General features: G+C 36.8%; 1 protein-coding gene across 30 annotated transcripts in view; it reads right to left on the bottom strand.

The window, feature by feature from the left end:
- Nucleotides 1-14,959, bottom strand: part of NFASC (neurofascin) — a 2,999,343-nt gene that overhangs the window by 773,660 nt on the left and 2,210,724 nt on the right. For all 30 annotated transcript variants that reach the window (XM_044076767.1, XM_044076768.1, XM_044076766.1 and 27 more), the window contains 2 exons: nucleotides 9,372-9,473; nucleotides 4,927-5,124 (listed from right to left, as the gene is read on the bottom strand). In XM_044076767.1, coding sequence (XP_043932702.1) covers nucleotides 4,927-5,124; nucleotides 9,372-9,473 — 300 coding nt within the window. The remainder of the gene's footprint in view (nucleotides 1-4,926; nucleotides 5,125-9,371; nucleotides 9,474-14,959) is intronic.

Raw genomic sequence — 14,959 nt, 5'->3', positions numbered from 1 at the left:
ATAGCCTTTATGGTAAATGGGCTGGAACAGACAGATAATGGGACATTGGAATGGCTGCGGGGGGGGGGCCCAATTTGACCAAACTCAAAGACAGCCCCAGCTGAACAATACCTCTCAACTGTCCAGATTTTTGCTTCTCATTTTTGGTTTGTTCCTCATAAAATGTGTGGTTTTCTGGCAAATCATTTAGGAATGAAGTCATTAAATAATGACACACATTGAGTTTCAGACTTCATACCCTTCAGAAAAATGCATGCTAAAGTAAGACCTGTTATTCTGTCAACTAAGTTTATGCAAGAGAAATTTTTAGTACTGTTTGTATGTTCTCCCAATATATTTGGCCTTGTCCAGATTTCCTGCATTGAGGTTGACAGGTATGTGCAAATAAATTTCTTTATAGAATTAGGTATATCCAAACCTCTCAACTGTCCCCAATTTTGGCTCAAAAAGTGTTGCTTTCCCCCTAATAATCCCTCCACAAAATGGCAAATTTGGAAGAAATCATGGAGGGTTTACAGTTCATAATTAATTGTAATGATCAGAGTTATAGATTACTTTTAATTTCAGAAATGCATGTAGATTCTCTTATTTTGTCAGCTGCTCAAGTTAACAATAGTAATATTAAAAAGTGTCCCTTCTTTGACAGGTTCCCAGCTGTATTGTGTGGCTATTTTATATTTTTGCATCACATTTTTGGTCCATTTTTCATAAAATTATGGTTTTCTGGCAAATTAATGGCAAATCATTAAAGACAGAAGTTAGAAAATAATGACAGACATTTTGAGTTTCAGATTTCATACCCTTCAGAAAATCCATACTAATGCAAGACCTATTATTCTATTATCTATAAGTTTATAAGAGCAATATTTATTGTGACACTTTTATTTATGGTTTTGTCCAGATTTCTTGCTCTGAGTTTGAGAGGTATGACAAATGTGTGAGGGCCATCACCATCACCCAGAGACATTTTAAATTGTGACATACTTGTACCCCACTCCCCCATGTAGTGACTCTGGATGTGTCCAAGCAAGGCAAGAAGCAGTTATGCAGTGTAAGTGTGCAGAGTATCCCCCCATCCAAGATAGGCACAAGTACTACAGTGGCTTTTCATGTGTCCTTGATTTTGCAGAATGTTCTGGTTTTCTGTCATATTTGGTTTTTTGTCATATTTTTATACTGTTGATTTATGCTTCTTCTTATTCAGAAAATGCATGTTGTTGCATTATCTGTTGGTCTGTGTTTAACAAGCAATGTTTTAATAACCATCAAGTAAGCTTGTCTGAAATTGTAAGATGCAAGTAAGCTTTAATAAGCATACTGTTAAAGAATTACCAACATTGAAAGCCTTTTTGTTGTTGCCATGCAGAGAATATTTACAAAACTAGATAGCGGAAAAGCCTTGGGTATTGAAATACATATGCTAGAATCTGTAATAAAGGACAGGATTCCAGTATTTTCAGAACTTCATTATATTTGTTGGAGACTTGCAGTCATCTCTGCAGGCTTTACTTGTAAACTAAACAAAATGCCAATCTATCATATGTGGTCCATAACCTGTGCAGTAATCCTTTAAGCAATTTATCTTGAGCTTGTTTCTTGTTTGCTGTTCATTTTTTACTTTGATCATGTTTTCCCCATAAAACAAGTAGATAGTTGTTGTTAGGCAGCAGGTCTTTTTTGGATAAGAAACATTTTTACAAGTGGGGGTATCACAGAGATTGCTACTTTCAGAATGTTACTTGGTACTTTTATAAAGCTGAATATAAATTATAATTAGAACTGTAATGCAAGGAGAAGTGGTTTGATTTGAGTGGTACTTGTTTTTTATACTTGATTTTGACTGGCTTTCCAGTAATGTATTTAAAAAGTAATTTATTTTTTCATGCCTCACAACCTTTTTGTTTCCATCTAGATATTAATTAAGTAAGCTGTCATGTAGCCAATGTTTGTTTGTCTTTTCGGCTTTTCCTGGTTGAGGGTCGCCACAGCGGAACTCCAGTCCGCTAATGATTGGCAGTAGATTTTTATGGTGCCGAGTTGCCAGCCCAACGCCCAATCTTCAGCGAAGGCATGCCCATTCACGCATGTCTTTCGGAGGCCACTCGACCACGGGGAGGATATGCACACTCCACACAGAAGGCACTCCAGCCAAGAATCGAACAAGAGAACCTCTTGCTGTGAGGTAACAATGCTACCACTGTATGACCATGGCTTGTTGCATTGAAATATTTTTTTTCTTCTACACTTTATTTTGTCTTGATTGGACTTTCATAATGATGGTTTGGCACCCAGGGCAGCGTACTTAATTAAAGTCCCAGTTTTTAGCATGGCCCCACTTTTGTAGTTAGCCACACCCCTTCTCATTGGTCCCACCCATTCAGCTGTCTCCTGCAGCCCCCCTTTGATTTGAAGTCACTAGCTGCCACTGAATCCATGGTTTATTATAATAACAATTCACATCATTCTTCTTACTCTTAAGCATACATTTAATCTCTGCTAACATACAAAAAAAAATGCAAAAATGCTCCAAGTTTAGAAGCTTACGCTTGCAACTGCTTTACCAAACCTAGCAAAACCTATCACTCTGATTAACGGCCCATCTCAAGACTTCCAATTCTAGGTAAACTCTCAGAAAAAATACTATAAACTTAGCTTGCTGAACACATCAAACAATGCTCACATCTAACTATTTCGCAATATGGCTTCTGGAAAAGTAGAAGGTGTCCAAATGCAACTTATACCTTAATAGATGACATTCTGTAAAGCACAAAGTTAATCTAACATTTATTGGCTTTAAAAAAATAATTCAACTTAGTCAATTAAACCTTATTCCTAAATGCCCTCTCAGTTAGACATTATCTCTAATTCTTTACAGTGATTTAATAGTTTGCTCAGCAACATATTTTTCTCAGTCAAATAGAACCAGTCAGAACAAAACCTAAAATGGATACCCAAGGTTCCATTTTATCTCCTTTCTTTTTTTTCTGTTTTGTTAATAGGTCCCCCCAAACTCTGCATCATATGTTACACAGATTATATAGTAATAATAAACAGCAAATACCTCACCACTGAAAATCAAGCAGGAACTAGAAAAATATACCATAGTCACAATGTTTATTACTACTCAAATCATATAATACCTTCACCATACTCCATAAGACGAAAAATAATGCATAATAATCATACCACTTAACAGACCACTAAAGATTTTACATGTCCAAATCTATGGCTAGACCAAATATAAAACTTTCAGTTCAACATTGTGGAAATTAAGTCATCTTTTTAGGAGCCATGGTGGTGTAGCGGTAGCACTGTCGCCTCACAGCAAGAGGTTCTCCCATTTGATTCTCGGCTGGAGCGCCTTCTGTGTGGAGTCTGCATGTCCTCCCTGCAGTCGAGTGATGTTCGAAAGATATGCGTGAATGAAAATGCCTTCGTTGAAGGGTGGGCATCGGGCTGGCACCTCGTCACCATAAAAATTGACTGCCAATCATTAGTGGACTGGAGTTCTGCTGTGGTGACCCCTAACCAGGAAAAGCCAAAAGAAAGAATACTAACAAATACATTTTTAGAGTCAAAAAAATTCTCCAAGTTACTGTTAGCAGAAAGAAGAGCACCTACTAGCAAATGTGTCTTTTAGCACAATCATAATATGGTCTCCTTATCATTGCTGCACCCTTACAAAAAAAAAGTAATAATAATAAGTTATTCCAAATTATCTCGAATTAAATCTGCAGCTTTATTACCCTTCCTCCTAAAACAGAACACCATTTCTGGACCCTTCCAAAAGTGAACTGGCTTCCAAAAGAGCACAACCTAAAATCAGATAATCATATTCAGTTGAGGTCTATTTACTGCTGATTACGAAGACACTCTCATATCAGATGCACTCAACACTGCCGCTCTGAGCATTGAGGGGATCCCAGAACTAGGGTCTTGGTGTTGGGTCTCAGTGAAGCTAAAATTATTGCTGGTCTGGGGGCTGTTGAAGGCTTGAAGCCCATGAGTCTGACATAAGTCAATAAACTGCTGATCATCTCACCATTCAAACTCCTTAATTAAACCTCACTCCACATTTTTGTCTTCTGACTACCTAGAAGTTTGACCTACCAGCTGAGATATATACCTTCATAATTAATGTTGCTATTCTATTTATTTAATTTTGGTTTATAGAGCATACTGTATTAATTATAATCATAACACACCTTGACTCCTAGAGTTCGTATAAGTTCATCTGCAGACACAGTACATTACCTGATGCTGTATTACTTCAACCACAAATAACGACACAGAGAAAAATAGTCTTCACTAGCAAACAAAACATTTTATTTTTATTTTTGGATGTTGGCAGAACTGGTGTTAGAAAGCTGATAATAAAAATAAACTGATATGTGTTTGAGCTTATCTGGCAATGTAGATGGCTAGGGCAGAACAGGAAATTCAGTGTTGGATCACAACTACAATTTAAAAATAATTATAGATATCCAGTCAAACTTGTTTATTATAAATAGTTGTCATGTATGCCTACATTTAGTTTAGTTTAGTGAAACTATCTTTAACTAAATTACAGCACTCTATGACGTTTCCGTATTTAGTATTTGCAAATGACGCAATTTTACCTTGAAAATTTTCCTAATGCAAAGAAAAATGGTATTATTTAATATGTATTTTGCTCCTTTGCATCTAATAACTCTTTTCTGGCTTATACTAATTTAGCCAATGTTTTTGTTTCATAAATAACAGCAGACATGTTATGGCAGAAACAGATTTAAATACAGCAGCATTAAAAATGACAAGGACCATGTAAGCAAGCACAAAGACCATCTGATTCAAGGCTTCATTAACTAGTACATAGTAAAAAGCATGTAGACACAAGCTCTGAAACATTTACTTATCAAAAAACTTCAATAATAGCAAGGAAATTACCTTCACCATTTGTGTGGTAACGCTCTGATGCCAGGCTGGGCTTACTTGCCCCAATTTCATTAACAGCAATTACACGAAACTTGTAGTTAACATAAGGAGCAAGCTGAAGTATTGCTGAGTTCCTACTGCCAGGGTAAAATGAATGATTGTGCCACACCCCTGGCTCAAACTTATCTTCTTCATACTGCACTATAAATTCTGAAAAAAAAGAAAAAAACAAATGATATATTACAACTATGTGAAATTCTGATAGCAGTCTAACATTTATCTTATCAATATTAGTATATATTTACTGACATGTCACAAAATTGATATAGTTTGTGTATGTATGCATGTGTGTGCATATATAAAAATATATCTATATATATATATATATATATATATATATATATATAGATATATATGGATCTCCTTCAGAAGCTTAACGTTTCAAAACTTCGAACTTCAAATGGCAGAGACTACAAGATCAAAGTTTTGAAATTTCAAAAACGTAATAAAAAAATAAAAAAAAAAATATTTTTTACATTTTTGCAGGGGGGCAAGCCCCCATGCACCCCCCACAACCCCTGCTAAATAAATTTACCAACTCTGAGATCACACTACAGTGAGGAAAATGGTAAATATCCCATTCCACGCTGTACAGTGATCTCCATTCAAAAGTTTCAACATTTCAAAACTTCAATCTTAGGTCTCTGCCTTTTGAAGTTCGAAATTTTGAAACTTCGAGCTTTTCAAGGGAATCCATAATGACCATTTTTTTCCCTGGACTCCAGCAGGGAAACTGTACTTACTCAATAAAGTGCTGTTTAGTTACTTTGTGAACTTGGAGAAAGGTTATGACCATAGGAAATGGATGTTACTATAGAACATGTTTTTATTTATTTTAGGTTCTTGTACAAAACTAGTAAGGGAAAAGTACAGTTGTGTAAGCAAACTTGCCATAACAGATGTTCAAATGATCACTACTGCAGTAGCCTTAGTTATGATGGGTTATATTCTGTCAGGGGATATAACAGCTGGCCCAAAGCTTCAGGGCACCTTCCAGAAGCCGAAACTGTCAGGAAGCTCACACTGAGCTAATTAAAAGAATAGTTCAGGCATGAAGTTCTTCAGAGCTTTCCAGTCAACATACACAGGAAGGCAGATGTCTGAAAGGACAATGCTAGGAAAAACAAAAATAAATGTCTGCACCCTGGCATAAAAAGCACACCAAAAAACAAGGGGGATGGAGGGGGGAAGTGGCAACTGCAGCAGTGATCATTCGAACATGCACTGGAAAATGAGCTAGGGTTGGCTCATCATAAGGGCCTGCAACTCATATACCCTTCTTGCAGAGATCAGAACAGTCATTAAAACTGTTTGCCATGTTAAGAACCTCAAGTCAGTCAGGTTAGCTGGTTCAAATGGAGCAAGTGTTAGTTTCTTGAACACAAAATTAATATCTCAAGGATGGGGGTACCAGTTTTCAAGGAGGCTTATTATTCCAAACCCCTTCCAAAAACATTTTGACATGAAACTACATTGAAAGTGCAGAATCTGTGGGCAGACATGCTGAATTGTCCAATAAATGAATCTTTCTAGAGGAACAAGAAAGACCATAGGATATTAAGTCTCACAAATATTGTAAAACCAGATAACAACTAGCCCTGAATGGCTACTGGTTGTTGTTGGCACCAATTACAAAACATTTTCCATTTGCTAACATGATTTTCTAGTAGCAGGCTTTCTTGCCTCCATTAGTAACTGCTGCACATCCTCAGTAAACTAAAAGGAATGAAGACCCTATTATTCAGGCAGTCATTTGAAGTTGATTGTCAGGGGTGTATCAAACACACCTGTTCTTGTGAAAGTAAATCCAGTCTGTGAGGAAGCATCTGATAATTGCCACTGGCCATTTCCAAAGGGGGGAGAATCATGGTTGCCTGGGCCAGAAGGGAGTCACCATATTGATCTAGTGAGATTCCTATTGAATCTCCAGAAGTACCCTAGCTATTAGTGGAAAGGGTGACAAATCATACAGAAACTTTCCTGTTTAAGGAATATAGAAGTCATCTGTCTTCTGGGCCTTCTGATATGCACCCCTGAAACAGAATATTGCCAGTTTATTGTTCAGAGAGGAGGCAAAGAGTTCTTCCTGAGGCACTCCTCACAGGTGGATCAAATCTTGGAAGACCCCCTGATCTAGTTTCTATTAGTGAGGATCTGCCCTGGTCCTCCTCCACTTCTTTGCCACACAGTTTTGCACTGATGGAAAGTAGGATGCCTGTAGAACGATATTGTACTGTGAAGATATATACTATGGCTACTGTGGAAAGGAGAAACCCAGTTCCCCATTGATTGTTAATATACTAAATGAAGGTGGCATTGTCTGCAACCACTTGAAGATGTTCTGAGTACTGAAGATGGTTCAGAGAGTCGAGTGGCTTGATCAGGCAAAAATCTCCTTGATATTTATGTCCTCTGTGTCCTACACCCCTTGCACATTTGTCCACTCTGAAACTGCTCTCCAGCAAAGTCCAAGGCATCTGTAGTGACTGACTGTTTTGGAGAAGGGAGAGAGAAATCTGTTGTCTCCAAAAAGTGATGTATTTTCTGACATACTCTAGCACTATGATTTGAAAAGATAAAGGGTGACTCATACCTCTCAACTGTCCCTGATTTTCAGGGACACCCCTGACTGACACAAATCTCAGGTCTGTCACTCTTAATCCCTCCTAAACTGGTGACTTTTGGAAACATGGTGAGTTACACTTAAAATAATGGCAATAATTAAAGTTAGAGACAACTTTTACTTCAGAAAATTTATATTAATTCTCATTATTTTACTATGTTAACATCTCAACATCTCAAGTTAACAGTACTGATATTTTAAAAAGTGTCCCTGATTCTGTTGGGATTTGTCTCTATTTAATTGAGAGCTATGAAAGGTGCTGATGCTGGGACCAAATAGATTTTGTATACCACTGTATCTTTCTCATGTGGAGTTTTGCCAGGGGTATCATAAGAATCATAGATGCCATGAGATCCAAAATCCTGAAGTATTTCCGAGCAGTGACCAAAATCTCAGTGGAAAACCTTTGTATTTTTTTATTGTAGAAGAAAAAGATGTTGAATTCAGGCAGGTGGCTAGTTGAGATCCCAGGAACACAATCCCATATGAAGCACTCAAGAAATAATTTTGAATGCTCTCTTGGACTCCCAGCTTTTCTAAGAAATCTCTCAACAAAGACAGAGACAGAGATTCATGACACTGAAAAAGACTCTGCAAAGATAAGTTTTCTAAATATGAAAAAAATGTGGATACTCTGTAGCCTGTAATGCACTATAACTGGAGCTAGAATCTCAAAGGGAAAATATATATATATTTCTTGTGCCACTCACAAAATGCTGTTAAACTTGTTTTGTCTGCAGTGAAGGAATACTCTATGGACTGCCTGCAATTTCTATGTAATAGACTTTCCTATGCTACTTAGCATACATCTAGAAATTACTGCTACAGTTCACTCCCAGACTGAGCTGGAATTCAGCCCTAAGAAAAGGTGGGTATTTATTTTTAAATAATGATTACTTTGCAGGTTCAAATGATCAGATCCCTTTAGATTCATGGTGAATACTAGGGTAAGGGCCTTAAAAGGTCATTTTAAAGCTAGGCAATATCTTTAGATCAGAATCAAACTCTAGCCTTGCGTTTGAGGCAAATACTTTAACCATTATGCCAAACCCACTAACACAGCAAAAAAAAAAATACTTTGCTGGTTCAAATTATCAAAATCATAGAAGAAAAAAATGAATGAAAAACCCAGATGCTCACCACCTGGCTCAAAGAGAAAACTTTCTCAGCAAGGGCACCAGGTAAACACAGTCAGGACATGAAGATATGAATATATTAGCAGTATTTACAAAGAAATACTTTCCCATCAAGTTTTTTTACAACATTTGACAGCTAAGGAATTTTTGAAAAGGTGTGTTGACACACTACATCAAAAGCAGTTTGCTGATACATTTTCCTTGAACCAAACAAGTACTGTGTATAATGCTTTTTGCCTGAAGCTATCTTACACCCTTCACTGGGAACATATGGGGATGACTTCATGTTAGAAGAAAGGGAACTACTTGGTTTTCAAGCATTTCCCTTTCTCTGAAACCTGTCTCATGCAAGGCAAACATCAGTGGACTGCTTTTGACAGTGATGTGGACTAACAGCCATATTTATAAATGAAGTCTGAAATGACATTGATAGCCATAATACTAATATATATTTCAGATAATTGAAAATTTCAAGTCAGACATATTGTTTTCTTCCATGGTGACAGACTGATGTAAGAAATTCGATGTGTAGATACTTGCTAACTTTAATACTTTGTCAGACCTTAACATGCAGGGATTGCTGTCATTTCCAGTAATCATGACAACAGTCCTATACAATAGCAACCGACAGGACTCACCTATAATTGGACTGTTCTTGTCATCTCCTGGTGTCCATGTCAACCTCACACTTCTCTCTGCTGGATCTGTAAGTTCAAGATCATGTGGTTGTTCAGGACGGTCTGCCAGAAAGAATGGTATAGGAATTATTCATTAAATGGTTAAAGTTATGCTATTCCAGTCACCTGATATAAATGAAAACACTTTATGTAGAGCAAAAAAAAAAGTTTAATTTCACTTTGTGTAGATTGATTTATATATCTCCAAACCCATACACTAACAATGTATGAATAAATATTACTATACATGTGAGCAAGGATAATCCAGGAGAGATGCTGGCACAATCCCAGTTCAGCACTGCACTGGACAGCTGGTGACAGACTTTGAAAGAAGAAAATTTTATGCACAGTGTGGCAATGGGGTAATTTTTGTATAAACAAATAAAGAAGAACTAATCTGTATTAATAGCAAAACCAACTAAAAGCAGAAAGTTTTTCTATAGTTCAGGTAACTAAAGAATGAAAGCACTTGCCATGAGTATCCCTTTATTGTACCAAACATGAGGGAATGTAATGTAACACAGGACTGTATCCCACCCTACCAGGCAAAGGAGTGTCTTCTCTATAAAGATGTAGTTCTAGACAGTGCCTATTATTGCTTGATGACTGCAGTGGAAGACTGCATCTCCTCTTTTTCACCATTTCTCAGATTCAGCATTTTATCAAGAAAGGTTACTATATATCCACAGTTGCGTGAGAATTGTTATTTGAGATGCAGATTTAAAAATGCTGGCCCAACATTTATTAGGTGGCTCAAAAGTTTACATTATACTGATTAACAGAAGAAACGCTGCTCCAGTTATGAGGGGCACCAGACAGGGGTACTCAGTTTCATCTTGGCACACTGTATTAGTAAAAAAAGCAAGTTACAACAGTCTGTAATGTTTTGCAATCCGAAGTAGAGAGGCTAGCTCAGACACACATTACTTCTTATGCAATTGGCTGTGCCTTGTTAGCCAAAAATGTGGACTTGGCTCTTCATTTAATTCTTAACATTTGTATGGGTTGTGTTCAAGTTTGGGTGCTTTGGCTTAATACAAATAAAAAAAATGGCTTAAATAACAGGAGGAAAAGGTTCAATAGATAGTATGTGAACAACAGATGTCCTTACCTGCTTGTTATTAACATTTATAACTTTATCTTATAATAATGACCTAATACAATTTATTAAAAAGCTCACCAGACCTCACACAAAACTAACAACCACACCTTTCTTATCCTGGTTATTACTAACTTTTCCAAAGTAATTTTCACCTCTAAAATTGTTCATAATTCACTAAGTGATTGTTTGCTAATCACTTTCTCTCTCAATCCTACTCTGCTAATTACTGTTTCTCTCAAGCTTTTCAAATCTAACCTCAAACATTGGCTATCTAAAGAACTCAAAGTCTTAGTAAAACCAGGGAGTCTGCCTTGATAAAATGGAAAAAAAAATATTGAAACCCTGAAAGCAGAGAGGGAACCACTGTTAACAAAAAAATTATTGAAATCTTACACTCAATTAGGCACTGATGTGATAAAATACTCATTACTATCCAGTAAATGTTTTGGACTAGCTGCAGCATCACAAATGCTTTATATACATACTCAAATGATATTCTGATCAATACAGAGAGAAGAAACCTAATATATACTATTTTACAGACTGAGGTAAAGCCTTTGACTTTGTATGCCAGTCTTCTAGAGTCTATCTACTATTAGAAATAGTCCCAAAGATTTTTGTTGACATCAATTCTTCCTTTCTGACACAACTTTCAGTCAGAAAAGGTCCAAACACTTCTTTCATTGCCAGTTTGTACTCTAGGGCTTTGAGCTTTCCCTTAGCTCTTCCTTATTTTTATAAGCGGATTCCCTCCATATCCCTATCATACTGTATGCTGATGACATGGCAGTTGATACATCTGCTTCATCCCTTTTCACTATGAATCACAGTAAGCAATCTTATTCTCACCTCCAAACAGCTTCAGAAAGAAAACCTTCTCAACCTATGAAAAAAGTTGCAACATTTAATGTCAATCAAGAACTAAACTCACTTCACTGAAAATGGCAAGTCCTACACAGTAACCTTAACCATACTGAACTAACACACCACTTCTGGCTTGAGTCTCATGTAAATTTCAGGCCCCTCATATACATGACTAAAACAAAAATCTCCCAAACCCTTTTTTATTTAGGATAATTTTGTGGTTCATATCAGCACAAGTAAGGAATGTAATAGGAAAGAGTATTTTACAAGCCCAAACAGAATATGGCTCTTCAATAAATTCATCTGCTTCCAAGAAGTTATCAGTTCTACAATTTTCAGATGAATCTTTTCTTTCAAAGCCCTCTCCCTTAAAACAGTACACAGAAGTCACACATCTGAAAAGGCAAAAACAACTTCATGTGCAACAAGGTTCAGAATTTCTGCTAGGATTGTTTAGTTCAATATTCTTAACCACAATTCTTTCCCAAATTTGCAGGTCATCTCACAACTATATTCCATGTAGCTACATTTCTCTAATTACATTCTTAAATTTCTTTTCTTTCCTTTGAAGGAAGGAGATACCCTTTTTTATCCCCATAATAAGCTGGTTTCTACTGAGAATGCCTTCTTACACACATGATCCAAGATGTTGTGAATCTGTATCTTCAAGGTTAAAAGACAGCCATTTCAAAAATTTCATTCACAGCTTAAAAAAATCCAATAAAAGTAACTGCTTCCATACCACAGCCATAGCGTAGCTCATTACAATCTCACAACTTTCTTAACATTCATATTTAACTTCTAAATATTTCTTCCATGTAGCTTTTATCTCTTTTTGTTTGCCTACTTCCTTGGTCTGCTGTCCTTCTCTCCCCTCCTCCTTCGATTTTTTTTTTTACAACCTTGCCGTTCTCTTCCTTTTTCTACCTAACTGTAAATGCTATACACACTAGATACAGGGAGGATATGGAAAAGCTTATTGTTGTATGTTTATCTTACAATTACTACTTCATGTTCTATAGGTGTGTGGTACTTCTTTATTTTGTTCACAATGCTTTTTTTATTACAAAGTTGCAACATTTTTCTGTTCATTTTTCTTTGCACATGTTTTTGGTTTGCCTGAAAATGGTCCATGTGGATTGGTGCTTTACTCAAGTTAACAAATTTAAATAAATATATGAAATAAAAGTTTGGCATTTGATTTCCCCTCTTGAAGTACTGATATTCAGATGATCCAGTGCCATCAACTATGTAAAAATTAATCTCAAAAGACTCACAGATACCACTGTATTATGCAATATACCTTAGAATGCTATTGCTTTGGAAGGACTAAAGTGGTTCTCTATCAGAAATATAACCGAAGCTCTCATCAAGTTAATCTCATACCTTACTAAGTAAAGTCCACTAGTACGTTTCATTTCTGAGGCACTCAAAAGACCAGACAATGGCTTCACATAAAATCAAGATATCCAAAAGTGAATGTGGAAAAGTGTTCAATGCATAACAACACAAATTGCAGCAGTCTAATGTCCAAACCCCCTGTAAAAATGTGGGTGTCCTGTCCAAGGAAATTTCAAAAGCTTGAAAATAACTACCCCGAAAGCATGTGAAGAAAAGTTGTCTTCCATCTAGGACATGGACCTGTCTCACTCAGCTGTAAAGTTGAATGAAATAAGGAAACTAGACTTTGGGATGTGACTCACATTCTGTAAGATAATTTCTGGTTAAATACCCTTTTTTACCACTTTTCTGAGATTTAAAAAAGTTCAGTTACAGGCTTGCTGTTCTTGAACTGTTTGTAAGTTTCTGTGAGGCCATTTTTTGCTTGGGCTAAAGGGAAGTCTCTCTGTTGATCAGTGGCAGTGAAAAACATTGAGCAGCCTGCCTGCCCCTGTGGGAGTGGTTACTGACTTGAAACTGTAGTTTTATTGGCCATTTTGGGTCAATTCCAAAACTCCTTCATCTTCCTCTCTTAAAACCTGGTTGCCTCATGGTTTTGGCATCTTTTCAGGCTTCTTGGCTGTTGGTGAAGCACCCACCAAGAGGAGAAAACGCTGAGAGAAGAAAGGAGCCACTTTTGAGATTTTAAGTATTTTTCCTCTGTTTATTTGCTAAGTTTTTCTGCATAGCCGCCTATTTTGAGCATTTTCTGGCTTGTTAAACTTGATTTCTGCATTAGTAACTGTATTTAGAGCACAACCTAGAGCTGTTTACTGAATTTCCTGTTTGCACTTATTTTTAAAATCGTTTTTTTCTCAAAACTTGCATTTTATCTGTCTTTGGCCTAGCACTCTTGTGTGGGGTCATTTACTGCACTGTTATAACTTGTTGATACTTGTGAACCTCTGATATCTCTGAAAAAAACCAAAAAAATATTGCTTTTTTTCCACTTTTCTGAGATTTAAAAAAGTTCAGTTACAGGCTTGCTGTTCTTGAACTGTTTGTAAGTTTCTGTGAGGCCATTTTTTGCTTGGGCTAAAGGGAAGTCTCTCTGTTGATCAGTGGCAGTGAAAAATGTTGAACAGCCTGCCTGCCCCTGTGGGAGTGGTTACTGACTTGAAACTGTAGTTTTATTGGCCATTTTGGGTCAATTCCAAAACTCCTTCATCTTCCTATCTTAAAACCTGGTTGCCTCGTGGTTTTGGCATCTTTTCAGGCTTGTTGGCTGTTGGTGAAGCACCCACCAAGAGGAGAAAACGTTGAGAGAAGAAAGGAGCCACTTTTGAGATTTTAAGTATTTTTCCTCTGTTTATTTGCTAAGTTTTTCTGCATAGCCGCCTATTTTGAGCATTTTCTGGCTTGTTAAACTTGATTTCTGCATTAGTAACTGTATTTAGAGCACAACCTAGAGCTGTTTACTAAATTTCCTGTTTGCACTTATTTTTAAAATTGTTTTTTTTCTCAAAACTTGCATTTTATCTGTCTTTGGCCTAGCACACTTGTGTGGGGTCATTTACTGCACTGTTATAACTTCTTGATACTTGTGAGCCTCTGCTATCTCTGAAAAAAAAAAAAAAAAAAAATCTTGCTTTTTTCCCACTTTTCTGAGATTTAAAAAAGTTCAGTTACAGGCTTGCTGTTCTTGAACTGTTTGTAAGTTTCTGTGAGGCCATTTTTTGCTTGTGCTAAAGGGAAGTCTCTCTGTTGATCAGTGGCAGTGAAAAACATTGAGCAGCCTGCCTGCCCGCCCCTGTAGGAGTGGTTACTGACTTGAAACTATAGTTTTATTGGCCATTTTGGGACAATTCCAAAACTCCTTCATCTTCCTCTCTTAAAACCCTCTTTTGCGCGGTTTTGTGCATTTTTGAGCATAGCGCAACAGCGAGCAGCGCCGCCTAATTGGGTTTAAACTATTCCTGGCTCCACAAAGTCTGCTCTTCACTTTTACCCTTAGAACTGCTCTATCTCTCAATTTAAACACCATATTCTCATTCTAAGGCCCTTCACTAGTCCAATTAAGTAATCCTACAAGTTAGCACTATTAAACCATAAGCACTACTTACTCTTATACTCTCTACGATTACCCTGTCCTCTATTGGTCCGTCTTAAATTCAGTTTCCCTATATTACTCTAGCATGTCCAA

This window comes from Protopterus annectens, chromosome 7.part0 (genome assembly GCF_019279795.1).
Source record: "Protopterus annectens isolate FY-2018-M chromosome 7.part0, PAN1.0, whole genome shotgun sequence".
Taxonomy (NCBI): Eukaryota; Metazoa; Chordata; order Ceratodontiformes; family Protopteridae; genus Protopterus; species Protopterus annectens.
The sequence above is the reverse complement of the archived record's forward strand: the minus strand, read 5'-3'. Positions and strand labels throughout refer to the sequence as shown.